At 42.9% G+C, this 26,835-nt stretch overlaps 2 protein-coding genes across 3 annotated transcripts in view; one reads left to right on the top strand and one right to left on the bottom strand.

Moving 5' to 3' along the window:
• BRF1 (BRF1 RNA polymerase III transcription initiation factor subunit) overlaps window positions 1-26,835 on the top strand; it is a 170,613-nt gene that overhangs the window by 55,917 nt on the left and 87,861 nt on the right. The window contains exons 4-5 of the mRNA XM_035326804.1: window positions 12,649-12,680; window positions 21,103-21,175. Coding sequence (XP_035182695.1) covers window positions 12,649-12,680; window positions 21,103-21,175 — 105 coding nt within the window. The remainder of the gene's footprint in view (window positions 1-12,648; window positions 12,681-21,102; window positions 21,176-26,835) is intronic.
• BTBD6 (BTB domain containing 6) lies at window positions 22,997-25,992 on the bottom strand. Of its 2 annotated transcripts, XM_035326806.1 has the most exons (5): window positions 25,872-25,992; window positions 25,251-25,542; window positions 25,047-25,137; window positions 24,625-24,743; window positions 22,997-24,385 (listed from the first exon to the last, which is right to left on the bottom strand). In XM_035326806.1, the coding sequence occupies exons 2-5, from the start codon at window positions 25,451-25,453 to the stop codon at window positions 23,353-23,355; spliced, it is 1,446 nt and encodes a 481-aa protein (XP_035182697.1). In that variant the 5' UTR covers window positions 25,454-25,542; window positions 25,872-25,992; the 3' UTR covers window positions 22,997-23,352. The 2 variants fall into 2 exon arrangements, with proteins under 2 accessions (XP_035182697.1, XP_035182696.1); XM_035326805.1 differs by lacking the exon at window positions 25,872-25,992 and having other exon boundaries at window positions 25,251-25,627.

The raw sequence follows: 26,835 nt of genomic DNA, 5'->3' as shown, positions 1-26,835 counted from the left end.
GCAGACAGAGAAGGTGGGATGCATACAAGGAAACGCTTACATAGGCAATGTATTTGAAACTGACAATGCTGAGGGGACAATCCAGAATTGCTGTGCCCTCTGTAGGATCACAGAATAATTTAGATTGGAGAGGGCCTCAGGAGATCATCTTCTCCAGTTCTCCACACACATCCTTGTTAGATCACTGAAGCCCTACTCAAGCTGAGTTTTGGTTTTCTCTAATGACGGGCATATCCTGTTCTCTCTGGACTATGTATTGCAATGTTTTGCTTGCTTCATGGTAAATATTTTTTTCCTAGTATGTAATCAGATTTTGTCTTGCTGCAACTTGCATCAGTTGCCTTTTGTTCTGTCACTGTGTCCAAGAAGAATCTGTCTCAGTCTTCTCTGTACGCCATCATGAGTTAGTTAAGACAGCATTAGATCTTCCTGCCTAAAGTATTCTCAGCCTCTCCTTTTAAGTATGATGCTCCAGCCCTATAACCATCTCATTAGTCTTCCACTGCAGTTACTCTAGGATATCAAAGTCTGTCTTGCACTGAGAACCTAAACCTGAACGTGGTGCTATAGATGCATCCTCACAGGTACTGCTGGAGGGGAATAATCACCTCCTTCAACTGCTGGCTGCACTTCTGATACAGTGCTTGGTCTTTCTTGATGGAAGAGCATGCTCCTTACTCCTGCTCATCTTGTCCGTGGGGACCTCCAGATCCTTTTCTGCAAGCTGTTTAGAGTTGGTCAGTCCCAGCCTGTACTGTAGCAAGGGGTTCTTCTGTCTCAGGCAGAGGACTTTTTAAATTCAAAGACAGATGCAGTTCCTGCCAGCCCTGTTCTCCAAGTTGCGAAGGTTCCTCTGAACACTGCTTTTATGATGACCTCCCTCCTGGAGCACTGACTGCTTCCCCAGCTTGATGGCATCTGCAGACCTGCCTGGGGTGCCTTCTGCCTTGGCGTCTCCTTGTGAGTGAAGACAGCATGGCCCCGAGGGGTGCCGGTAGTAACTGTCTGCGAGCTGGGCTTTGTACCACTCATCACAGCCCTTGGAGCCTGGCAGTCCAGCCATTTCTGTGCTTACCTCACAGCTCTCAATCATAATGTCTCAGCAGTTTGGCTCTGAGTACCATGGCAGGCCTTGTCGTCATGTTCCCCGCACCGTCGGTCAGGTTGCCACGTGAACTCCATGGGTTGGTAACGCCGTGCCCGTGGCACCGCCAAGCTGTCGTTCTCCTCAGCCGTTCTGGTGTTTGGCCAGTCCTGCAGAGACCATCCCGTCTGTCTGCTGGTGGGCAACACAGCGGCAGGTGATTGCTGATTTTTGGGGCTGGTGCCTGGTCCCTCTTCCTGAGCAGCAGCAGGCCAGCTTTGCTCCCCAAGGGGCAACAAGGCCGAGGGCGCGGTTGGGGCCTAGCCATGGCCCTTCTCCTTCTGGAGCTGTGGATACTATGCAGTCCCAAACACCACAGCTGTGGGGCGAGGAGGAGAGCAAAGAGGAAGCTTTTCTAGGTGAATGGTCAGGCTTTTTGGCTGAGAGGGTGTGTACTTGTCTCTCAGGTTCTTTCTCTGTGTTTGTTTTTTTAACATATTTACTATGGAAGATTATAATGACCCAATACATAAACAGTTCTGGCAGCAGGGCTGTAACTCCAATTTGCTTCCTCCTAACTGAGGGGTAAAATTTACAGTGCTGTGTGGAGGAGGTCAGCATTGCAATCCTCGTCTCCTGATGTCGGAGCAGCGGAGGCACAGAGGTGAAGCCAAGTGTCTTGCTCGGCAGGGCAGTACCATGGTATAGGTATGTGTCCCTCAGGCACCTGTGCCTTGCACAGCAGCACTCTGCCTCCCAGAACGTTGGAGTCCTTTCCTGCACGTTGCTCCTCTTTGTGATTTTATGAAGACCCCAGAATATACCTTTCCAACCATATTTTTAGCTAAAATTGTGACAAAGAGCAGGTTCTGAAGGCTCACTGGTGCTGTTGTGCTGAGCTTGTTATCAGAAGTCTACGCTGAATTTGTATGTCTTGGCAGTAGGGGGAAAGAAGCTATCATTTTTCTTGAAAGCTCTGCAAATATGACAAAATCAGCAAGCAGCTGTAAACACGGGACCCACAATAGCACTCTCGGTTGTTGTTCAGAGCAGAGACGTATTTTAGGCGCTTGCAGCCAGCGTGCTGCAGAATGTTATTTGAAATTACACTGCTTGGTTACAATAAAAATGCTGCAAGACTGTGTGAAAGGAGTCTAAAGAGATCTTTCCCAGCATATCACTGGCAGTTTTTATTTTCCCAGAGGCAGATGATATGTACATCACTACTGATTTTTTTTTTTTCTGGCGAAGAATTCCAGCAGCTGAGATAAGTTTACAGCTTCTTAAAACTGATAATGAAAGAGCAGTCTCTGTGCTGTAAGGGAGACATGAGATAAGTGCTTGCCATTGCTACGGCATTCAGAAGATAATACAGGGATAAAAGTTAAAATGACACTTGAAGAAAATATTCCTCGTTTTCCATCTTGATTAAAACCATTTAATGAAGGTTGTTAACTTTTAAGAATGTGAGAAATGGCATTTGCAAGTAAATTACCTTCAGTGTGTTCACTAACTGGTTCTGTGCGACGTTGTATTGAGATGCTGTGGGAGTTCCTGTTTAAGCGAAGTAAATATTGACAGTAATGTCAACAGAATTGCAATATCCATGACAAGTAGAGAATTGCAGCAGACTGCTTACTGAGGATTTGAATTTTCAGTAGGACATTTTATATGTGTATTCTGGCCACTTCCAGCCCTACTCTCCCCACCCTATGCCTCACCCCAGCAAAGTGTTTTCCTTTTGCTCCTTAAGGATCCCTTCATAAACACTGAGTAACCCAATAACAAGGAGTTGACCCTTGCTTTACCTTTTTAAAACACTTGGTACGTGTATGTTCAAAACTCAAATTTTAAACTGAATAAAGGAATGCAGCAGAGTTAATATAAGAGCTTCTTAGCTATGTGTTTTGGATAACAGATCTATGGAAATTAGAACTGGCATACTTGGGGGTGAATATCCGATATGCATTGCATCTATTTGCATCGTAAGGAACTCAATATGTAACTTAGCTCTTAAGCCCTCTTTGCATGTTTTGGACAGGTGGGCAAATTTGCATAACCCACGAGTTACATTAAAGCATTGCATTAAGACAGGGTATAGCTTGGGTCTCTCAAGGGCAAGGGGATGGACTGAAAAATAATTATTGACCATAAAGCTAAATAATGGGAGATTGCACCAAAAAATACAGTTGACAGCTTCTTTTCTCTGACCCTTTGGAGATACTTGGGAACCCCAGAGTGAAAATGTTTATTGTAATAGTAAGATAATCAAGAAGATTTAAGAACATTTTATCAAGGAAGGGAGAACTATTTTTTTTAAATATAAAAACCATAAAATAGAAGGATAAAATGTGTTTTGCAGTGCATTGGCAGCACTGGAAACAGAAACCCAGTGTCCTGAACCACAGCCCAGCGTCCCTCTGGGCTATGCCTTTCATTTTCTTGGGGAAAACTGATTCCAAAAGAGAAACTTCTATTTTCTCAGCCTTTCATGTAGATAAAGTAGAAAGTGTATCAAATGCCTCTGACTGTATTTTCCCTGCTGAATAGATCATCATGAAGATTTACTGTAGTAATTGAACCCTCTGAAAAGTTAGCTACCTTAAAATCTCAGATATGTTGTCTTTCTGCCCTGATAAGTGAACTCCTCCCTCCACCTGCAGTGTTATACCTGCTCAAGGACCAAATCTAATCTTGTTTTAGGGACAACTTTACAAGACATAAATTTGCTTTAAATTTAAAATCTGGTGTTTTATGTCCTTGAAGGGGAATGTGTCATGCTGAGAATTGTATCTATTTCAAAGCGTGATGCATCGCTTGTCTGTTACCCTGAAAGGTACTTTAAAACTATAAATATCAATTTTAAGTTAGGAAAGCTATTAACTTGGTGGTGGTGGTGGTTGTTTTTTTCCCCCTCCTTCTTCATCTTTTTCTTCTTGAGCCCTGGGCTCGCAGGAAGTGAAGATATCTTCTCACCCTGACCGTGACGGCTAGTGGTAATCTCTCCTTTGTGTATCTCTGTGAAGTAGAAGTGAAGACAAGGTTGCGTATCATGTCTTGTCACAGGTTGGTCAATTCAAACATGTTAACTCTCTTGCCAGTGTTGGCTGCTGCATCCCAAGATACCTGGAGAGCTGTCTGAGGAAGTAACGTGAGTTTTCTGCTCACACACCTCCAAATAAACGTCCCTCAAATACTCTTACAGCAGTAGTCTAAAGCATAACCTGTGCAAAATGCCTTATGCTTTATTTGGCAAAATGCTTTTTTTAGTAACTCATTTGGGATAAGCGGTTATTTATGAACCGTAATGCAAGTCTGATTTAGAAAACATAAATTCTTAATGAGATAGCAAATTGTGTACACCTCTGTGCTGTTGCTACTTACGTAGGTTTCTCCTAGAGTGAACAGTCCAATGTAGGATTTTTTTGTCTATGTAGGCATTTCTTAAACTGAAAGCATGGGTTGAGGCTTTCTCAACCCATTGATACAATGCATCAGCTCAGCACCAGGTTTTCAGTTTCTTTTATTGAAAGGTGACTAAACCGGAGTGCTTTGTGGAGTTCAGCCAGCGAAAAAGTGGCACGTTGTACTGACTTCCAAGCAAGGCTGCTAAACTAGCACTGAACACCTAACACTAGCACTGAACACCTAGCTTTCAGCTCTGTGCTGTGTTTAAGATGTGTTACAAAGACAGGTGGGTGATGGGAGCAGAGCCTTTAACCAGATGTGCTTTGAGCAGTAGTTAAGTTTGGTAGTGTTTGTGGAAGTGTTGCCACGTCCATGCCCTAGCAGAGAGCTGGCCACATGCATGAAGCCACCACAATCGCTGTTTCCCACCAGAGCTGTGTGGATTTGGGTAACTGGTAGTGCAGAGCATCCTCACCTGCCAAGGGAGAGTTTGCTGGTCCACAGGAACACGCTGCTGTGGGACACGTGTGCCTCTCCTACCTGCTTTCTGAATCCAAGGGCACCCTTCGGTGCACTGCCGCAAGGATCCAGAGGGGCTCCTGTGGGCACGTGCCTGCCTGTAACTGCTACAGAAGGGCTTGTGACAGCTTTATTCCATCACTATGTTACATGATACAGGTTGATGTGATTCTGTTAAAGGCCTTTTACAGGGGGAACCTGAACACATCCGACTGTTGGACTTTCTACCAAAGGCCATTTAGGAGTTAGCAGCCTCAGAATGGCAAGGATGCAATTAATTTCTGTTTGAAGCCGTACTCTTTTTTTTTTTTTTTAATAAAGCCTCCAGCGTCAGAACCTTCCTGCTGAGTGGCGGTGTTTTACATGTACAATACTGGATAATGCATGTGCACGGATAAATCAAGTTCATTGATAGTGGCAGGAGAGCAGCGTTTGGGATTCTGGGCAAACTCTGCTGTGTCCCAGCGCAGTTGTACAGCAGCTGCTGTGCTCCCATCCCTGCAAAATTCTGTTGAGCTAATTCTCCGAGGAGCAGTTAATACCAGTGCATTAGACTCAGTATGGGCATGAAAGCAAAGATGTAACGCTTGGCTTCTAGCATGGAAAATGTAAAACACTCTGCATCGATGCAATTTGGTTTTGTTCTGGTTTAACAGAGCAGGGCAGTGGTACTCTTCTAAAGGTATAGCTGGGTGTTACCGTGTGTACACCAGAGCAATACTGTGGTGAATTTTGGCACGGGAATTGTGTATGTGCTTAAAACAAAGGTGTTAACCAGTCTTATGAGATCGTGATATACTATAAAGCACTTCTTCTGCAGACTTTTGCTCCTTATTTGTTTTAAGGTTTCTCGTTCAGATAAGGTGGGGCGTTGTGTTTTGGAGCCAGCAGGGGAGGACTCTGCAAACAGCATTACTTTAAAGAGAAATTGGAGAAGGTGGGCTGGGTGACGGGGAGATTGGCCGGGGCTACAGCTGGGATGAATGCTTTGAGCCAGGGTGAGCTGGCATGGCTTCAGAAAGAAATCATCGAGCTCTGCCCTTGTCTGCGTGTTCCTCCCCCGCTCCTTCCCCTGCCCTGTATCAGCCCAGGTGTTTGTGCAGTTTCTTGTGAACTGGGGGGGAGTTAATCCAGTTGAAAACAGGCCAAAAAAAAAGGGGGGGGTATTTATTTCAGACAGTTCCCTCAGCTGGTTTGCCATATTGCTGCACAAATAGCAGTCCAGGGAAAGGGGTGGTAACAGGCAACAATCAAGCCAGTTGGAGCAAGGCTGAGATTATTTTCTTTGTGGTGGTGTCAAGTGCCAGCCACGCCATAGCCTTATCATCTTTTATCCCCTTCGCCTCCCCCACATCTTTCCAAACACTTCCATTTGGAGTTTTCTAACAGCAGAGTGTAAATGCTCACAGCAGCGCTGGTTTTCCTTTGCCACTGCTGGGCAGGGAATGATTTTCTCTGCTCCTTTCTTCCACTTTTCTCTCTGCCAGCTGCAAGCTTACCTGCCACGTGCTGTGCTGAATACCTGATTGTCATCTCAGAGTAATTCTCCCAAATCTGCACCTCTTACGTTTTGTGAAATTTCTTTCAGTGTTGGTACAAGTCATACCCTTTATAGACTCTGGATACAGGGAAAAGAGAAGACAAAACTCCTTTACTTTTACCTAAATCGTTACTATTGTGCTCCTTCCTGGCTGCTTTATGTCCTTCTATTACTAAATGGCCATTCTGTGCTGGTTTTTGGACTGTGCAGCTTCATACCTGCTTATGTGCTTGAACTCTTTTCAGATACATTTTTTCTGCAGTGATTTTTCCTTTTTCCTATTTCTTTTTCTCCTGCAGCCTCAGCTTTGCTCCTTTCCTGGTGCCACTCTCCTGTTCTTGTCTGCCAGCTCCACTCTTCTTTTAAGTTCTTCCTTAAAACTTGCTTTTCCTAGCAACCTCGTTTCCCCTCACCAGTGCTTGTTCGATTTACTGCTCAGGGGAAGGAAGGGGTCTATTTCTTGTTGGGAGACTTTTTGGTTTTTGAATGTAGCCAGCTGTTGTTTATACATCGCCACATCATCCAGGTTGTAGATGAACCCGTCTCTAAAACCTTAAAAATGAATATCTACACTTTCATTCTATGCCTTAATTTTCTTCTCCTAAAGTGTGCTATCGAGATTCCCTCTCAGTACCAGAGTTCACATATTCCTTGGGTAGTTTATCCACGTAACGTCCTGAATAACTGCGAGCTGACAAGCATTTCAGGATATTTTTATTTTTTTGTTTGGTTGTGTTGCACTGTGAGTAAATTTACATGTGACTATGTAAATACTTTGCAATATCACACAAAGCAGGTTACCTACTTGAAGTCAGTAACACTAGGACTACAGCCGAGCTTCAACTCTTTGAAGACAATTCTCTAAGGGAGGCATTTGGAAAAGTGCTGAACGCTCGCTGAATATTCAGCTAGCCTGGCATGCTTTTGAAAACCTTACTGTAAAGGGGAATGACTCTGAAGACAATTATTAAGAAAAGCTACAGCATTAATTTTGTAAAGGCTGAACTGTACGGGCATCAGGGAGTTTGAAGTTTAATGTAGCTTGCAGGCGGTGGATTCATCCCGTCTCCCTGGCTGTGGCGCCGAAGTCAGCAGCCCAGTTGCCCTAGATTTTGTCTGCAGTCGCTGGGGATAGAGGAGGAGAGAGAGAATTGGTGTCAGAGGCTAATTCAGATCCTAGGTGAGCCAGAAAGCTACTTTTCTCACCATTTCAGCTAGTCGTAAAATCAGGCAGGCTGAATGCAGCCCGAAATGTCTGTCTCCTTTTTAATAGATCTGCCTAGGTGGCTGCGCAGCGCTGCATTACCAGTACTGCCTTTGTTGTAACTATTAGGATAAAGGCGTTCCACGGACTAAAAGGGAGCAGCTACCGCAGAAACACGCCGATTGACCTGGGGAAGGAGTCCGGCAGCGCTTTTTGTCCTTAACAACTAGGGATTTTAGGATACAGTTTTATGACATGCAGACCTGCAGTTATGCGCAAAGAAGAACAAAAAGGAAAACCTACCCAGACCAGAATGTAGTTCTTTTTTTCTCATGCATTGATCTGCACATAAATAAAGATGGCTTTTTATGAAAATGGCATTAGGAATGTTTTTTAATACTCTCTTTATACTGTGCTGTGCAGTCTTGTTCTTTGCACAGACAAAATTGCAAGCTTAGGAAACTTCAGAAACTGGCTCCATAGGATTTCGGCCTCAAGGCAAAGCGTTACTAGAGTTATGAGAAATGAGTTTTCTACAAAAGCATTGGCTTTGGTTATTATTTTCTAATCCTGTTAGTTCAACGAAGTTAGGAAGAGAAATGTTTACTTAAAACAATTAGTGCTGTCAGTCAGTTTTAATTAATTGCTAATTAAAATGGTGAAAGTTTGTAAAGCAGCAGGCATTTAATTGCGATAAGTCATAATCAGACATGGCTAGCTGTATGAAAATATGGAAGGACAAGGATGTTGATGGAAAGGGTGATGGAAAATTAGGTTCAGGGCCAGGCAAATGCAGTCACTAATTTTTTTCCCCGGTATCACTGCACTTCTTTGTCCACCCACCCTTTTATCTTATCTGCATATGTTTGTTATTGTAAGTGCTGCTGGGAAGTTCATGTCTCTTACGTAGCTTATTCAAAACCATAAATAACTAGTTTCATTTAGAATTTGAGGGGGGAAAAATTAACATTCAGAACTTTTCTTGTTTGCTTTTCAGTCACCTTTCTTATGAAACTTTGCCTTTTTTTGTTTGTTTGCAGCCAGCTGAATTGTTTTTGTTGAATACAGAGAGGGAATTCAAATTTAATTATTTTATGTACCTAGTGGATCTGTGAGGAGTTCTTGTTAGAAGCAGAAAGCATTTTAGCTTCAAATGAAGAAGGTGGAGCTTCACTGGTGGACAGCACAGAACTTAGGGATGTCACATTGCTGCTGAGTGGCTTGCAGTCACGATTCCTTGGCATTAAACTTCCTGTGGTATGACAAATTTTGTAGTAAGCTTGTAAAAAAAAAAAAAAAAAATAGTAAGCTTAGAGGGTAACTTAAGAAAATTTAAAAATAAAATAAACACCACCACCCCCAAATAAACTCTCAAAAGAATGCAAAACAGCAAGAAAACACGAAGTCCCACCAACCAAACCCAGACTCTGCCTTCTCCGTGCTGTACATACGTGCCTGTATCTCCCAAGTATGACAGGCTACATAGTCCAAGATCCTTGGCACACTAAAATGGACACAGTAAAACCCCATGAAATTGTTTGAGGGTTTCCTGATTATTGTAGACTTTGTCAAACATTAAAACCAAGACGTTTTTAGGTGGGGCAGAGTTATTCTTGCATTTCTGTATATGACTTTGTCAAATGGCAGTTTTGCCTCCTGCTTAATGATACCCAAAGCCTAGGGGATTTTTCTCCATATAAGTACTTCAGAATTGCTGGAATACATCAAATGTGGGCCTGTCTAAAGGACAAATGCATTCTTGTTTTGGTATTTGGGGTTTTAGGTTTCCGGTAGTATTCATTTCATCATGAACTTTTGTTTCCTCTGGTGCTGAGAATGAGATCATTATTGCTGTGATTCATTGTGCTCTCACATTATCCCCAGATTACCAGATTATAAAGGCAGAAAGGGAGTGCTGTGACCACTCAGACTGACCTCTTGCATCATGTTGGTCAAAGGATTCCCTTGAATTCAATCTTTTGAAGCTAAGCCTTTAGACTCATCTCATTTTGATTTTAAAGTTTCCAAGTGATGGACAATCAATTGCATACCTTGGTGAAATTAGAAAAAAAAAAAATAGCAAAAGAAAAGCAGCTGAAACCATTTAAAGTTTTAAAAAATGAAATAAAATTGGGTACACTTACAACCTTAGCCCCCTCGTGTTTATATTCTGTCATTTTGCACGTGTGTATCTGCAATAGCGGTAGCTTTCTGTCCCTTTGAGAACTTTGTGTGCTAGCAGGCTCCATATGTAAAATTATCATTGTTTTCTTTTGGCTTCAAAGAAAATATTTATCTTAGGATTGTATAATTTTTGAATACATATTAAGTATTATCTGCTGCTTTCAGCTGTTGTATGTTCTTCTGAACTGTTCCAGCTCTGAAAAGGAGTTTGAAAACAACTGCCTGTTTTTACAACTACTTCCTGCTGATAATTGTGCTCACAATATTCATAGTAAAGGCCAACCCGTTGCTACTGCATGACTCAAGTTTCCCCTTCGCTTTTGCTTCGCTGTAGCAACTGCATACACATCGAATCATTGAGAGGGATGGCTGGAGGCTACCTTAAATGAAATCCAGAAATGCCACATTTTTACGGTGACCTTTGCTTTTACAGTTTCAGTGGACACTTGAACTAACTTCTTGACGGAGCAAAGCAACTGCATGCTAAAGCATCTACAGTGTAGCTCCAAGTTGTCTCAGAGTTGCTTGAACCCTGCAAGTGAATTTCCCAACTTCTTAGCTCTCATCTTTTGTCTCTACAGTTGCATGCACGTTCTCTGTTTCTCCTTACATAGACAAAAAAGGGGATTTTTTTTTTTCTACGGTAATAAAATCTGGGCACTTGTAGTGTGTTCTTAAGTTTAGCTCTTCCACCAAAGTGTTTTTAGAGGTTTGAGGAAAATGAAGATTTCTTTGCTATACAGATTTCATAACTCTAACTGCAATGCCTAGGTTAGAAATGTAGCTTTCTCTTTCGCCTGAGATCTGCTTTAGCCACTGGCAATGATTCTCTATCTCCAGTGGCAGAAGGCAGCCTCTAGGGCAACGTGTCTGCCCACTTTGGTGTTTCAGGAACCTATAAGCTGCTTTTTTTTTTTTTTCTGGTTTCTTTATGTATTTATTTTCCCCCTAAATAGTGATGAAATCTATCAAATAGAAGTAATAACATTCAGTTATCTCAGGGGTGAAAGTGTCTTCGAGTGGGCATACTACAGCCAGACACTTCAAGTCAGTAACGAGCCAGGAATATTTTTAGGTCTAGAGTATTTCTCAAGCATAAAATTGGTGATTTCTTTCTAGATCTGTTTGAGGAGCTGTCAAGAGCTGTGGTTGCTTGGCAGATTCATTGCTAAACTCATCTGGTTTCCCCTTTCTCACCACTCTGACCAAAAAGCTGCACTGAGTTCAGTATTGCTCTGCGTAGCTTTCTGAGCTCCATTTCTTACAGATCGGTTTTCTTAGCAATTTCCCCACTGTCTTAAAGATTACTTTGATACCTTGCATCTATAATGAGTCTGGGATTTTTTTCAGAGACTTCGTGAGATTGTACCTAATAAAATAACCAGGCCTGTGTGTTATTAATGCTAAAAACTTTCACCAAATATTATTAAGATAATATATCGAATTTTGTAGCAAATTTGGAATGCTAAGTTCCCATAATTTTAAATGCAAACTAAGGATAGAAATGCTCAAGGATAAATACTTTTAGTGAGACAAATGTGTATGCATAAACTGACTGTATTAGCTGAATTAGTCTTCTTCTGTGGCTGTTATTTAGAAGACATTTATCCTGCAACATACCTTAAAAACAACATACGCTAATGCTTGTGTTACAGCCGCGTACCAAACTATACTGATGTCCCTGTATGTCTTAATACTGGATTTCTTCACACATTGCAACATAAAAAAATAGCATATACCTCCGCATATGTGTTTTCTTTGCCTTCCTCTGTCTCTCACATGTTTTACTTTGACACTGCTTTAATGGTAATACCGGAAAGCCTTTCCGACAGGTAAAGGAGTGGCCGATGGATCGAGCATGTGATTGTTGCTTTGCTATCAGCAAGAGGGCTACCTTTGCACTTTAAGCTTAATGTTTGTTTGGGTTTGGTTTTAGATGTTATTAAGACACTGTGTTTCTAAATGTGCTTAATTTCAGTAAAATCCGGTGGAAACTTGTGGTTTTGGCTTGTTTTTTGTCTGTTCTAAGTCCCAAATGTGCCCATAAGGTGTAGTAAATGGTGACCTGGTCTTTTAGTCATAGCAATATGGGATGACAGTGAAGTCAGTGGTTGGACCAGATGATCTTGAAGGTATCTTTTCCAACCTTAATGATTCTATGATTCAAAGATAACAGCTGATTGTCCTGGTCGGAAGAAAGAGTAGCCAAAGCGCCTTTCTTTTCCTGACTCTTTGGCAAGTCTGCCTAGATGAGGGCAAAAGAAATGTATTGCCATTTTCTTAGTTTGCTCTTCCAACTGTTTTTCAGTGCAATGGGATCCTCAGCTCCTGAGCTAGCAAAGGAGACAGATGATCTTTATATTCCTGAAGTGTGAAAGTATTTATCTCATTACTAATATTATTTGTTATTGTTTTCTTCCTAGGCTGCGGTATGTGGCGAGTATTTGTAAGCCACACAAGGTGTTGGCTTTTCTTTCAGACCATCGTGTTATGTAGGCAGCTTGTGCAAGAACTGCAGTAAGTGCTGGCAGGATTTTCTGGGGAGCTGAGCTGTTAGCTGGGCGCTGGCTCTTAGCAGAAGCACTGCATCCACGCACCTCACCTGCATTTGGCTTATGCTGCAGTTTAACCTGGGTTTGTTTCTTCCTTATGACATTTAGAAATCCTGTCACAGTCAACGAGCGTGTATATTCCTTGACTTCTTCACAGACATGTTACTTGACCTCAGTGATCTTCTTCAGGTATTGTATCTATTTTTGTTTGAAACTTTTGCTGAATTGTTCAACTTTGATTAATTTCAAGTGAAGAGCTGTCAGCGTGGGCTATTTGGGATGTTTTAATTTCTCCGTAAAAATTCTGATTTGGAAAATTACTGGGTTTGTAGTTCAGTAATTGCTCAATGAAATTAATTTTTTTTCTTTTCATGTTGCAAAGTATCAAGAGTTAGTATGATGCTTTCTTCAGGATTCAGAGTCATGGCAGTGGCACAAAGTAAGATGTCACACTTAACATAATCAGTTGTTGAAGACATAACTTTTTTTTGTAGGTAATATGGTGGAAATGGATTAGTGCACTACAGGGAAGTGTTTTATAAAATGTGTTTTGAAAGAAATATGTACTTGCTCTTTATGTGGAAGTAGAAAGCTCTGCTGACATACACTGTCTTCCTCGTGTTTTCCATGTTAGGACTGTTTTACATACAATGTGAGTAGGTTAGTTACATCTATTTTTGTCCTCCCAGCTGTCCTGGTAAATGGCATCCCTCTGAAGACTATTTATTGCTTACAGCAATCTGCTGGAATTGCAATAATCAAATGAATCTTTAATTCTTAAAATTACTGACTTTTTTCATTGATTCCAAACTCTCATTGACTTATTTTGATTACAAGCAAATATTGCATGTATAGAATGGGGGCGGGGTCAGTATTTTCTTTTAAACACGGGTGATTTTTCATGGCAATTGTTATGAAATAGGATGATCATAGTAATATGAAACATAATCATCAGATGTGAAGAAGAGGAGGTATTGAATCTGTAAAAGAAAAAAATGAGCAGACAAATATTGAATTATTTGTGTTTTTTTTTTTCCCCTCTGTACGTTCCAGCCAGGAGAGGTGTCGAGATGGGGGCATACGGGAACCAAAAGGTTAAAGAGGGGTAACTGAAGAGATGGGAGAGCCAGAAATAGACTAGTGGTATGGAAATAATCAACACTGGAAGGAAGAAAATGCAACATTTTACTATCGTGATCTGTATTTAAATATGCGAGGTTTCTGGTATGCTCCAAATTCTAGTTTCTTAAAGATGAATCTGAGCAAACAGAAATGTTAAACACTATTGTTAACTATAGCTAGCCAGAAACCCTGTTTAAGAATGCATAAATGAGCTTTTCAGGTCTTCTCTAGGTTTCTTCCCCCATCCTGAGTTTGGCTAATAAAACAAAAATAACCAAACAACAACAAAAAACCAACCACCTCCAATTTTCAGTGTTAGGTCGACTACATACATGTTTGAAATAAGATAAATCTACCTGCAAAAAGTCTTCCTAGGTAGTTCTTAGCTTTTGCTGCTTTGTTTCTCTGTAAACTTGGTGGCAAAACATTTACTGCCCAGGCAGAAAACTTCAGTGCATTCTGCTTTGGATCAGTCTTTGCTTACAGACTACCTGCTTAAAAAAGAAAAGCAATCGATTTATTGGGTGGTACGATTACCTTGAAGTGGCTTTTTCTTTCCAGGACATTTTTTGTTGTGAAGTTGGGGTGTGAATGTCATTAATGAATAAAGAAGGGTTGCTAGTACTAGTACCATTTCTACTTGATGCAGCTCTGTTGCTGCAGGAGGACAGACCTCTGCATCAGTGACCTTTAACCAGTGTCCTGCAGGCGCTGGGAGAGCCAAGACCCTCTGGGAGCTCACAGTGTAGGAGAGTTGGGTAGCTGAAAGGAAGAGTAAGATGAAGAAGATGCGAATCTGCTGTTATCTGCAACTCGTTACTTGTCTCGTGACCTACCATATGCATGTTCTTTCTCTCTCATTGTTCAGTTTAGCTTTTCAAAACAAATATTTTTAAAAAAGGGGGGGTGGGGGTGGAGGTGTGGAAGGGGAATAGAGGAATCTAGGGGAGAAAATCTTAAGTTTGTCCTCTTAGGTTCTGCTCTGCACCTCTTGCACATCCACTCTTCCTGTACTTAGTGAGTTGCTTTGGGATTTGGTTCCCTATTCTCAATGCCAAAGAAAAAAGAAGCAAAAAAAAAAAAAAAACCTACCCCAAATCTATCCCTTATAATATAATATGCTTTTAGCATAGCATTATGCTGCTAAAATTTAGCAATAAAGGAGGCTAATTTTCACTGTTAATGGCAGTCTGTTTAAGAAGCCCTATCAGCTTTCCTCTTGTACCGATGATGATTGAGACGGGAGAGTTTGGCTTGTTCCACACGTTTCATAACAACTTTTGGAACTCAAAACTGCCATCAGAATAAAATGCCCCCCCACTTTTTATTTTATTGGATGGGCCAACTTTTTGGATTTTGTCTCCCGTTTTATCTCTAGGTGAAATATGTCCATGTCTTGGAAACCTGTTTGAAAGCATTGTCAGATCCCGTGTGCCTCTGGTACGTTTAGGCTTGGAAGCGTTACCTGAAATGAACTGAAAATGCACAGAGCACTGCTACAAATCAGGCTCCTTCCTCGTGCAGAGCGAAGTCGTGCTTCATGTTGATTGAGTTGGAAGGATGATCAGTCATCAGTCTCTGACAGGGAAAGTACTTGTTTATATTTTCAGATATTGCATTTTACTTGCAAATACACTCTTTAGAGAGGTCTATAATCAGGCCCTTTGTTTGCTTTTTTGTTCTTCCAATCTAAGTGACAGGGCTTGCTTGTTTAGGAGAGTAGGGAAGCTTGTCTAGCCTTGGCCCAACTTTTGAACAGTTCGGGTTTGCCAGTCTCTTTCAGAGCACTCTCATGCCTTTCACCTGGAGAACTATTTGGCTCGAGTTTTGATTGCTGCCTTTCTAATCCTGGGAGATGCCCATTTCTTTTTAAGCCTCTTGTAATCTCCAGTATCATGGTCTTCGCGACGTAGTCATGAAAGACTTCAGGAAGATGTTGGCAGTGCTTTGATCTCCAATTTCAGCCTAGCAGAATATCATGTTAGTGTGCCTTGTGGTGTGTCCTGCTGTTAAATGAGGCTAATGTTTCCTGAAAAGTTGTAAGACAGAGCCAGGCTCTTCAGAGCAGTGCGTGGCAGGAGAGTTAGCAGCAATGGATGTAATAAATGAAAATGAGATGTTTGGCCTTGGTATCAAGAAAAGGTTTTTCCACCATGAGAACAGTCTAGCGTGAGAACAAGTTGCACAGAGGAATATCCAAGTCTCTGTCCTTGGACAGAGCGAAACCCTGAGCAACCTGGTTGGTAGCTGAGCCTGCTTTGAGCAGGATGTTGGACTGAGAGCTCCTGAGACCCCTTCCAACTATCCTACGATTCTAGATAGGGGAAGAGCGTGTACCAGAAGTGAAAGCCAGTGACTGGTACTTGCTTGGTCTAGTTCTTCAGTCTCTCTTCCACTTCAAAACATAACTCTTAGCTTTTTCTATTTCTTCCTCTCGAATTTGTTTGGTCACGTAACAATACTATCTTGTCCAGAAGGATCATTATTATGACTTATTTTTGGAAACCTGATTTATTTTATTTTTAAGGCAGCCTTCCTGATTCCTCTATGCTTGGCACAAATTACTCCCTTACTTTGTTGCATAGATGGTATGATTATAGTTTATTGTACAGCTGTGGGGTTGGAGGAAGGATGCTAGGACTACACAAAAGCAGGCTCTCTGTGGGGTCCCTACACTGGAGGCAGTGCTTTAAAACACAGCATAGAAGAAGCTGCTTAATCTTGATTTGTCTCCTCTTCAACTGCAGTCTGACAAGCTGGGGTTGGTACACATTTGTAGTTTCACAAATAAGACACTTTAGTAGAATACCCAAAAATAAGACACTTCAGTAGAAGGAGGAAGAGAAGGGCAAAGCAGGATTTTTTTAAGACAGTACTAATTTGCCTCAGTTTTTGATACTCTTTATTCATTTAAAGATATTAACATGTTGACGGTATTTGCCTTTATTGCCCCTATGCAAATTGCTATTTTGATTGAGTTAATTTAAACAACCTGGTTGGGACCCTCAGGCATTACTATACTAGAAATGTTAATAATGAATCAAATAACCACAGGTGCCTCTTTCCCCAGCAACAGACACTCTCCTTAAAAACTCATTTGCTTTTCATGCTTGCTTAATTATTTAGGCAAGCAGCCACGGATATTTCACAGTGTGAGTTCTCATTGAGTTCCAACTGCCCAGTCTTCGTCTCTCTGAACGAGAGGAGACCTTAACCACCGTCACCATTTATAGCGTTTTTCCACAGTGCTGCACCATGGTCTTGAAAAACCTTTTTGGAAATTGCTCGTCGTGAAAGGGTTTTGATTCATAGACTTACGGAACTTGTTGAATGAAAATTTTTGCTTGCCCATGGTCACGGCTTTATTGACTGCTACTGTCCAGAAGTCACCGTAATCTGGTATCAGTGGGAGGTTCCCTGTTTCCCAAAGAGAGTTTAAAATTCTGGAATGCGTTAGGCTGATGAACAGACGAATTCCCGTGGTACTGGGAAGGAAGTATTTGTTATTATTTGTAGAAGTGGAAGTATATTGGTGTTTGTGAACACATCAGGCATGATGTGAAATCAAGAGGAAATTATGAAAGGATAAGAGTCCCTATGGAAGTGTCCCTTTGAAATCAGCATCTGATGACTGACAGATGTGAAATGAAAAGGCTCTGTCTCCGAAAAATACCGTGAAGGGCAAAGAGTATAACAAGTAGGAGGATCTTTCTATAAAAATGTAAGTGAATAATTGGAAGCCGTTCCTTCTCCAAGTGCCACTCTTAACTGATATAAAGTGTGCTATAACAAGAGCAGAAATTATCGGTACAGGACAGCATCTCGTACAATCTTAATTTCTCCTGCAAAAGCGTAGGGGTAAACATGCCTTGTGTGCGGTGCCTTGGTGAATGTATGCTTTTTGTCTGAAAAACGTCTTCCTGCTGAAGAATCTAGTTCAAAAACAGAACAAAACAAAACACATAGTGACAGGTCCGTGTGCCTGCAAATGCATTCTGTTAAATGTGAGATGAATGTAAAGCAATGCGGTAAAACGTATCGGGGTATGCAGATATTTAAAAAAAACTCCCTCTGTAAGGGGTCCGTGCTGCTCTCTGTTGTGTTACGTGCTGATGCTTAAACCTAGTGACTGCATCGAGTTTAGAAGATTTTAATATTTGACCGAAATATGAAAAACAGTGCAGAGAGCACAAGTCTTAGGAAAGTCTATAAAAACAATTGCTATGCTTTCAAAATATCGATTGGAGACATTTGGGGAAAATACAGTCTTTCACTGTGATCCTTATAAATCAAGAAGTGGGGAAAAGAGACTGAAGTTAGTGTGGTAAGCTTGAAAGCTACAGCAATTGAAGTCTAAGCCAGACACAGCTTTCTAGAAGGGCATTTTTGTTTATTCACTGTTCAAAGGACTCATAAAATTAGATTTTATGAATGCAAATGTCATATGGTTCTAAATTTGGAGCATTAAGCTTTTGATGGATTGGAGTATATGAATTTTTATAAGAAGTTCTTAATGAAGAAAGGACTAGAAATTAAGGTAGGCCTCTAAATTAATTCTCTTAATTTTCTAAGCTTAATAGAGTGCAAAAAACATAGAAAAGATGAGTAAAGAAAGATAGACTCTTTCTATATGCCTAGTAGAGCTATCATTTCATCTGTCAGGGGGCGGGGGGTGTATGGAACAGTTCAAATTAGTGACGGTGGCATTAAAATTTAGCGGAAGGGCCTTCTTCCACTAAAACCAGAAGTTATTAAGTGCCTTGTTTAAGCAGTTCAGCACCATTCCTGATTTCTGAGTGAGCTTTATGCTCTCTTTAGTTCTCTGCCTGTAGGAAATGCCCCACAACCTCTGAATATTTGGTAACTTTCAAAGATGAGAAGTGTTTTGCTTCAGAGGGCCTGAAGTATCTCTTGCTACTGATTTGCCAGGAAAACTGGAACCGGTTAAGTCCTCCTGATCCTTTTTGTGACTTTACCCTGACATTAAAAAGCGTCAGCTTCACGGGGAAAACAATACAGAGTATGTAATGCACTGTGTGTCCTCCTTCTTTCTAAATTGGTAGTAACGAGAAACTGCAGAGAGCACTTGTGATCAAAAGAAAGAAATTTCCCTGATGTACCATTTCTATTTGAATTTATTAGTTTGTGTAAATGCACCGTCTATACCTTGAAGTCGGCCATAAAACACCGATGATGTGCAGCATAAAGTGGAAAAGCAGGTTAGTTTTAAAGTACCTTACTTCTCAAATAGACCACGGACCTGGAGACTTTTAGGTAGGTAAGGACAGGAGGATGAAAAGCAATCATTAGGCAATTTTATAATGCATTTGTCTTTGCTCTGTATTTAATCCAACGCCTGCTTTTGTTGTTAGAATACAGCTTTAAAAAAAAGTTTATTTGTCTCTTCATATCTGTTTGCTCTTTGATGACTGCATTTATAGGAAGTTTGCTTAGGAGGAGTTTCTTTTAGTTATATGGCTAGATGGGGATATGCATGAAGTATTTGGATGTCCTGACAAAAAAAAAAGCCAGAGGGAGAGACGCTTGTCTGAATTAGAGGTTCTCTCTAAAATGAAGGAACTAGATGAGTTTGTGAAGCCTCTGATGGAAATATCATATATACTTGGCTCCATTGAAGTAACTTCATCGATTTGTGCAGTGAAATCATCCTTGCGGAACAAGATCTAAGTGATGAGGTTTAAGATTTATAGTAACTCGGTCAGCCAACTGAAAAGGCTGAAACTACAGCCAAAGCCCCACTCTTTATGCTGATATTTGTTAGACAGAAGGTCAAAAAAAGCCATCCCAAACTTGCAGTGAATGTAGAGCATCGAAAGCCAACTGAAACACCGCAGATATTTTGCTTTAAGTAATGTCTCTGTGGCTCGTGGAAAGGCACGTGCTCCCAAACGCCTCTATGAACGGCCAGATGCAGTGGATGCTCGGTTTTCTGTGTAAAATTCTGTGACTTATTTCCCAAGTACATTTCTTGTTCAAAAATTCTATTTTGCTTTTCTTCCTTGCCCTAGAATAGTATTGCTATGTTGCCTGGCATTTGGGGGAAAAAAAGGAGTGGTGAAATTTCAGACTATCCTATGGAACCTTCTAGGGCAGAGAAACCACTGGTCAGACAGACAAAGCTTGGGAGGTATTCAACATTGTCCACTATGACCTAAATTAACATCACATCATACCCACTTACTTGGTTGAACGGTTGTTTTCAGCATACGTGCTAATTCTGAGGATTTATTTGAAGTTTTCATTTTTAAAATTTAAGTTCAGAAAAAAAAAATCACATTAGGAAAATTTTCACGTAAAGCAAAAAGTTGTTTTGCAAGCGGATGGCTGGGTGAAGATGGGTCAGTATTTGTTTGTTGCTTTCTTACTAGCTTGGTAGCAGCATTAGACACTTGGGAGGCAGGCTGCTTTTAAATTGGTGTTGGTAAAGCTCTGTGAAACTGGAAGACAGTACTTAGTAACAGATTATTAATTTCCATGGGCTTGTACCCTAATGGACAACTCCGTTGTGTAATTGCTTAGTGAACACTTTCATTATCCTGGCGTAGGAAATGGAGGGGCAGTTCTATTACCTGAAAGCAACAGAGTACGTTCCACTTACCCCTAAAAAAAAAAAAGTTTGCATTGTAGGAGGTTGGATTTTTTTTTTAACTAACCTTTTTATGTGCCTTGGGGGGGCAAGGTGTGCTTCGTGGGAACGTTTGGGGCTAATTGGGCTTTGAAATATATGCTGCCTTTCTTGCTGACCACATCTTAAGATAGTGAAATAAAACTTCCTCAGACGTCTTAAGCACTGTACTTGCCTATGCCATAAATTGCAAATCAGAGTATGAGGAGCAGATCCTTCCACGTACATCCTCCTGGTCAAGAGTGGGACTCTGCTTGGCTCCTTAGCAGGCCTGCTGTGGTTCAGGGCGGTTTGGTTTTTGTTTGTTTATCTTTTTCATGTGGGGCAATGTCCAAACAATCAGAAATGACAAATACCCTTGGGGCATGTAGCACTGCTCCTTTCTTTGGCAGAGAAGTTTGGTTTGTGCTTGTGCAATAGTTAAGTGTCCCACTTCACATGATTTTACGGAGATGCAATTTGCACTAGCTTGTGATTATTTGCTGGAGTTTTGTTACGTTACAAGACAAACGACACTACAAAGTCTACATCAAGACGTTAGGTGACAACTGAAAATTTGCCCAAGTACTACAGAGCGACACTGAGTCCACTGAGGAGCATAATTAACAGCATTTTGTAATTATTTTCAGTATAAACTTAGGCTTTGATTTAAAATGCTAACTTATGCAGCTTTTGACAAGCACCAGGTATTATTCTGTATCTGTGAATATTTCTTGTATTACTTTGAGTTTTCTAAAGCAGGTTCTTTACGATTTCAAAAATGATTGTTTTCCTTTCCACATAAATGGTCTGTTAAAACATTTGTGGTTTAAGATTTAAATAACGATTTTTGTTTTTTAATAGGTGAATGTCTATGTGCTGGGAAAAACTTTCCTTCTGCTGGCCAGAGAACTCTGCATAAATGCTCCAGCCATAGGTATTTTTTATTTTACTATTTGACTTTTGGTTTATTTGTTGCATGGTTACTTAAGACGTGTGTGTGTGTGTGTGAGCAAGATGCTGTTTTCTTTTACAGCTTTGTTGCTTTTCTCAGTGTAGTTTAGGCTATACCAAGACAATGGACTGACGTGTGGCATCTGTGTTCGTCTACAAGCTTGCACAGGCCTGTCACATTGAGTTCCATGAAGATGCTCCATCTCATAAACATTAGCCAAACTTACTGTCAGTCCATCACCTGTAGCTGAGGAGTTCAGCACTTGTAATACAAGTGACTTGATGGAAAATGAGGTGCAGTGTTTTCCAAGTAGGCAACTTCTTCCCAAGTATTTTAATAACTTTTTAATTAGTAAGTTATTGTTCAAATTATAGCACATGGTGATAGGGAGGTGGGCTTTTACCTTGTTAAAAGGGTTAAAATAAAAAATGTTCTTGCTTCAGTTGTAATTTTGGAGCCAATTTGGAATTCATACCAATTCCAGCTATAAAAGGAGGAGTTTACAGAGAGGTCTTGTGGCTGTTACCACCTCTGTGCACCATTTTTTTTCCTGTATTTTAATCCACCCGTACTCCCACCCTCCTTAATCTGCAGTGAGAGAATCAGATGCCTTTGTGTTCAGAAGAACACATGCATACTCCTTCAGATGTACTCGGCTGGTCACATAACCTTGTTCTTGCTCGATTAGTTTGCAGCAAGAGAACCAGCAGCTCCTGTACTCAGCTTTGTTTTAGCAGCACCCAGATAGCTTATGGCAGGACACAGCTATCAACCATCATTGCAGTAAACTGCCTCAGTTAACATAGGTTGATGTCTGGTAGAAACTACTGCTTTTCAAGATTTAGATCCCCTTTTGAGAAAGAGAACAGGCACGGTATTGCGACTTAGTTTCAAGGTGAAAAAATAACACAGGTTAGGTAAAGACAAACAGAAAACCCTTCTAAATTAAATCTAGAGGTACCTGTACATGGGGAAAAACAATGGTTTAACTTGCTGTTTGAATAGTCTTTCCAAGGTCATTATGAGACAAGATTTATACAGAGAAGTACTTCCAAGTGGTTCATCTGTAATCATAGTCAGAACCTTGAGGAATACACGTACTTTTGTCAGTCTTTGAGGAAATTGAAGGATACTAGCTCTTAAATGACTGCTGTTAGTGGATGGAAGGGACTTACAGTTCTCAACAAAAATACAGAGGGGTAAAAAAGATGCAGCATTGTTTGCTTAAGGCAGCTTCCACCAATTAGTAACTTTGAGTGAACTTAGAGACCATACTGTAAATAATTCTCTAATGTATGCTCCTAACTGTGATGTGTATTTAGATGGTGGCTGTCAGTATTACAGCTCTTGGCTCAATCTGTGACGAAGCCTGTTGCTGTATTAAGCTTCATCAGAATGTCCTGACTCTGGCTGTTTGAATCTGGTGCAGTTTGACAGGTGTCAGCGTCGCTGTTTGCTGGGCAGGCTCGAGGTTAATGCAGATGGTGCCAAGAGGGCATTGTGAACAGACATTAGAAGCTTTCAAGTATAACTACAGGGTGATATTAATTGGCATTAGACACACAAGTTGTGTCTGTGTTCAGCTTAGGCAACACACAGAACACCTCTAAGCTTCCCTGTCAAGGAAAATAAAAGCAAGTAAAGGCTGCCTGATGGATAGTCTCAGCAGGCAAGGGAGCCTTCGTACTGGTGGCGATACGCCCCTGCACATAAGGGGCGAGGGTATTATCACCCCTGGTAAGTGTACTGTAGTTGAATTAACAGACACAAGCCATAAGATCAGTAATGATCAAGTACACAGGATTTAGGGCAAGTAAAAATGTTTTATATTTCACAGATTCGTAAACTGCTCTAGTTTAGAACATTCTGTTTAAGTCAGCTGCAGTCTGCAAGTTAGTTATCTATATACAAAATAAATGCACAGTTCGTGCGAAATTTAACATTTTTCTGCTCATTGCAGTCATAATTAAGTCAAATAGCTTATGAATAAATAAAATAAGATTAAATTCGAGAGCATTCCTTCACTTATTTGTATAGGCTGATGTAGCAGATAGGTAAGTAGCGTAACATTCCATACTGCTGTACAGTTTCGTAGTAAAATTGGAAAATCCCTTGATGTGCATCATTGCAGTATTGGAATACAATCAAGGTGAAATGCATCATGCATAGAAAATGAGCTCAGGTATCTGTCCTCCTTGTACTCCAGTTCCATTGGTACTGTCCGAGGAGCACTGGAACTGGAATGTCACTTTTCCACACTGCACTTCAGTCATTCCCTCTTGCCCAAAGTAGCTGAGTTCATTGCCGTCGAGAATAGCACTTACATTGTAAAACGTGTCCTGCTCAACCTGCACAGGGTGTTCAAACCACACAGAGAAAGTATTACTGGACCCGTCGGAGGTAAACTTTGTCAGATTTTGAGCAAGGACAACTCCTAAGCGCTTCAGTTCGATTTTGACACTGTATTCAGCTTTGCCACAACTTGACCCATACAATCCCAGTCCTGCTATAAATATCCGTTTGTCTACGGCAAACTGAATACTGTCACACCGCCCTCTGTACCTCCACTGGTTACTGCGGTACGCGGACGACTGAAATCGATGGCATCGCTGAGGTACAAGTCCTTTCCTTTTCGTCAGGGGAAACTCAAGTTTGGGTTTGTTTGCAGCTGTGTACCATAGGAATATGTTGTGAGTTTCCTCAAGGGTGAGGATGTCGGACTGGGCAGCTCCGTTGGCGAACTCTTCTAGAGTCATAGTGGGAATCCGCACCAAGTACAGCGCTTTTCCTAATACATTCCTCTTGTTGCGTGGCGTGACCGGCAGCCCTTGCCTTTTGCATTCAGCCTCTGCCCAGTTGAGAACGGCCTCGAACACTACCACTTCCTTGGTGTTTAGCGCCTCCCGGGTTACAATGATCTCTAGCGTCTGTTGATCTATCTCACAGAAGCCTTCTGACTTCAGTGCCATTTCTGCTTGAGCATCAATCACCTCCCAGCAGCGCTGTGTCAGCTCTGGCTCCTCAAAGAGCCTGCTCTGAGACAGCAGAACGCAAGCGTTCTTCGCCTCTAAACTAGTCTCCAGAAAATTGACGCAAGCCTTTGCTAGGGCTGGCACGATGTACTTCTTGGCAGCATACAGCGTAGCCAGAACTGTGTCAGCTTCCAGGTCTATTTCATCACTATACATGTATCTAGAGGGGAAAAAAAAGAAGAGTTTCTTAAGGGAAAAAATATATGTATGTATAGCCCATGAAAAAAAAACCTCATCTGTAGTCATCTTTGCTGGCAGCGAGTCTGACATTCGGTATTTGTCAGCACATGAAGTAAACAGTAATATGTGCATATTGCACAATGCCAATTAGGAGGTAGATGTATATTTTAAGCTACTTTGGTTCCATCCATGTAATTAGTAACTTGTAGTGCCACTTACTTTAATAGGATTAGAAAGGCTGCAGGTTCCACATCTGGTATATGGATTTCGGATTTGACCTCTGCGAGATCACCATAAAACATAGCGTAGAAGACAGAGCTACCGACTGCCAAAACATACTGGAAAATAGAGAGGGAGGGAGAGAAGCCTCAGTACCGTGTGTCTGCGATGACTGAGCGTGCTGGCTCTTGATAAGAGCTACACTGAGGGAAAGTTAAAAGCTGCAGCTGAGGCAGGCGCCCGCCTTAGACAGTTCCCTTTAACTGCCATATATGCGAATTACTTCAGGGATTAGGCAAGAAGGATAATTAACAAAAAAATGGAATTAAGTTGTCATGGCAGAGGGGGTAAGGAAGAGGTATGCTCAGCAGTATCACAAAAAGCAGGGGGGGGAAAAAACAAAAATAATGCTCCACACAAACCTTATGGGCAGGAACTTTCTTGGATGCCCCTGGCGGGCCCACGATGAAGTGGACGTCAGCCATGAGTTCGTTATTGAACATCAGCGCGTTCCTGCAAGCGAGGGGAAGGGAGGGAGGTGTGGAGGCCGCTCAGCGGCGGGCAACCCCGTCGCCCCCAGCCAGCCCGGTGGCGGGGCCCATCATCCCTTGTCCCTTGCCCCTTACCTCTCGCGCAGCGTTGGGTGGAAGGACTGCCAGTTGGCGCTCTCCAAGTTGTTGTTGTTGAGGTTCTGGAGCTGGGGCGGCGGGGGCGGCTGGGCGCTCTGCTGGAGCTGCAGCGCGTTCTTCTTGCTGTTGGCAGCGGTGGCGGCGGCGTTGCTGTTGGCGATGTTGGTGTTGGCGCTGGCAGGGTAAAGTTCTGCAGCCATCTTCTTCTTCAGGGCCAGGGGCACTATCTCATAGCATCCTGGCACCTTGCCGTTTGGCCTCACGCTCTTTTTGGACTTCTTTAAGGTCTCTGGAAGCAGAAGAAAAAAAGTCAAACACTTCATGATCCTGCCATTGAGGCAACCATGGGGCAGTGGCATGAGCAAGAGAACTAACAGATCCCAAGCGCAGGTCCCGCTAGCAGGAGACGCGGTTCGCTTCTAGGTGCGGGGCGGCCTCTCTGGTTTTTTTTTCTCCTCTTTTTTCTCCTCTCCGGGGCTCACCTTGGCTCCAAGGGGGGCAGCCCAGCCTCCGCGCCGCCGCCACGACTGCAGCGAGCGGGGCTGGCAGGCAGCTCCTTCCCCCGAGGAAAAAAATAATAATAAAAAATAGAAAAATAGAAAAAACCCAAGCACACACCACCAAAAAAGCCACAGATCCAGCAGAGCAGACGCAGGGTCGAGGAGCGAGAGTCAGTCCCCGGGTCCTCCAGCCGCTACAGCCCGCCGAGGCGCAGCCACCCGCCGGCTCCCCGCTGCTGCTGCCAACGATCGCGCCCGGCTCCGTCCTTCCCCGCCCGGCGGCGGCGGCTGCGGGGGCACATCCGCGGCGGCAGGGCAGGGGCCGGGCCCGGGGCGGCTCCGGCTGCCCCGCACCAAGTTTCCTCCTCCTCGCCCCGCCGCGGGGGCGTCGCTGCCCTCGGCGCTCCCCTCACGGCGGCGGCGGGACGCGGCTCGGCCCCGCTCGGCTCCCTTCGGCTCCGCTCGGCTCTGCCGGGCCCTGCCTCCGCCTCCCGCCCTAATAGGCAGCGCCGCGCCGCGCGTCACGGCCGCCCCCGCCAATCCGGAGAGCCGGGGGGAGCCGCCCCCCCCCGCTCCTCCTCCTGCTCCCCCTCCCGATCTCCGACGCCCGCCTGGGGGCGCAGAGCGGCCGGGGCCGTGCGCAGCGCCGAGCACCGCCGAGAGCTGCCGAACGCTGCCGAGCGCAGCCGAGATGTGCCGAGGAGATCCGAGCGCGGCCGAGCCCGGCCGAGCCGGCCCCGCCCCGCCGCTCTTCTCGGACGGACCGGGCGGGGGCGCCGCTGCCCCGCGCTGGGGCGGGGGGGGCCGGGGGTGGGTGGGGACATGGGGTGTGGGTGGGTGGGGTGGGGGGGGGGGGGGGGGGGGCCCTGGGCTGAGTTGAGTGAACCGGGGGGAGCTTTCTGGCAGGTACTGCCCCCACAGCCCGGTTTCCCACTTAAGTGTCTCCCCCTTTATTTTTCTCCCACTTTTTTTTTCTCCTTTTTTTTTTTCCCTCTTTAATTTTTCCCCCTTTAATTTTTCCCACTTTGCTTTTCCCCTTTTTCCCCCTTTATCCCCCCCTTTGTTTTCCCCCTTTTTATCCC

The sequence above is a fragment of the Oxyura jamaicensis genome, chromosome 5 (assembly GCF_011077185.1).
Source record: "Oxyura jamaicensis isolate SHBP4307 breed ruddy duck chromosome 5, BPBGC_Ojam_1.0, whole genome shotgun sequence".
Classification (NCBI taxonomy): Eukaryota; Metazoa; Chordata; class Aves; order Anseriformes; family Anatidae; genus Oxyura; species Oxyura jamaicensis.
Note: the sequence above shows the minus strand (reverse complement) of the source record. Positions and strands in the feature narration are given on the sequence as shown.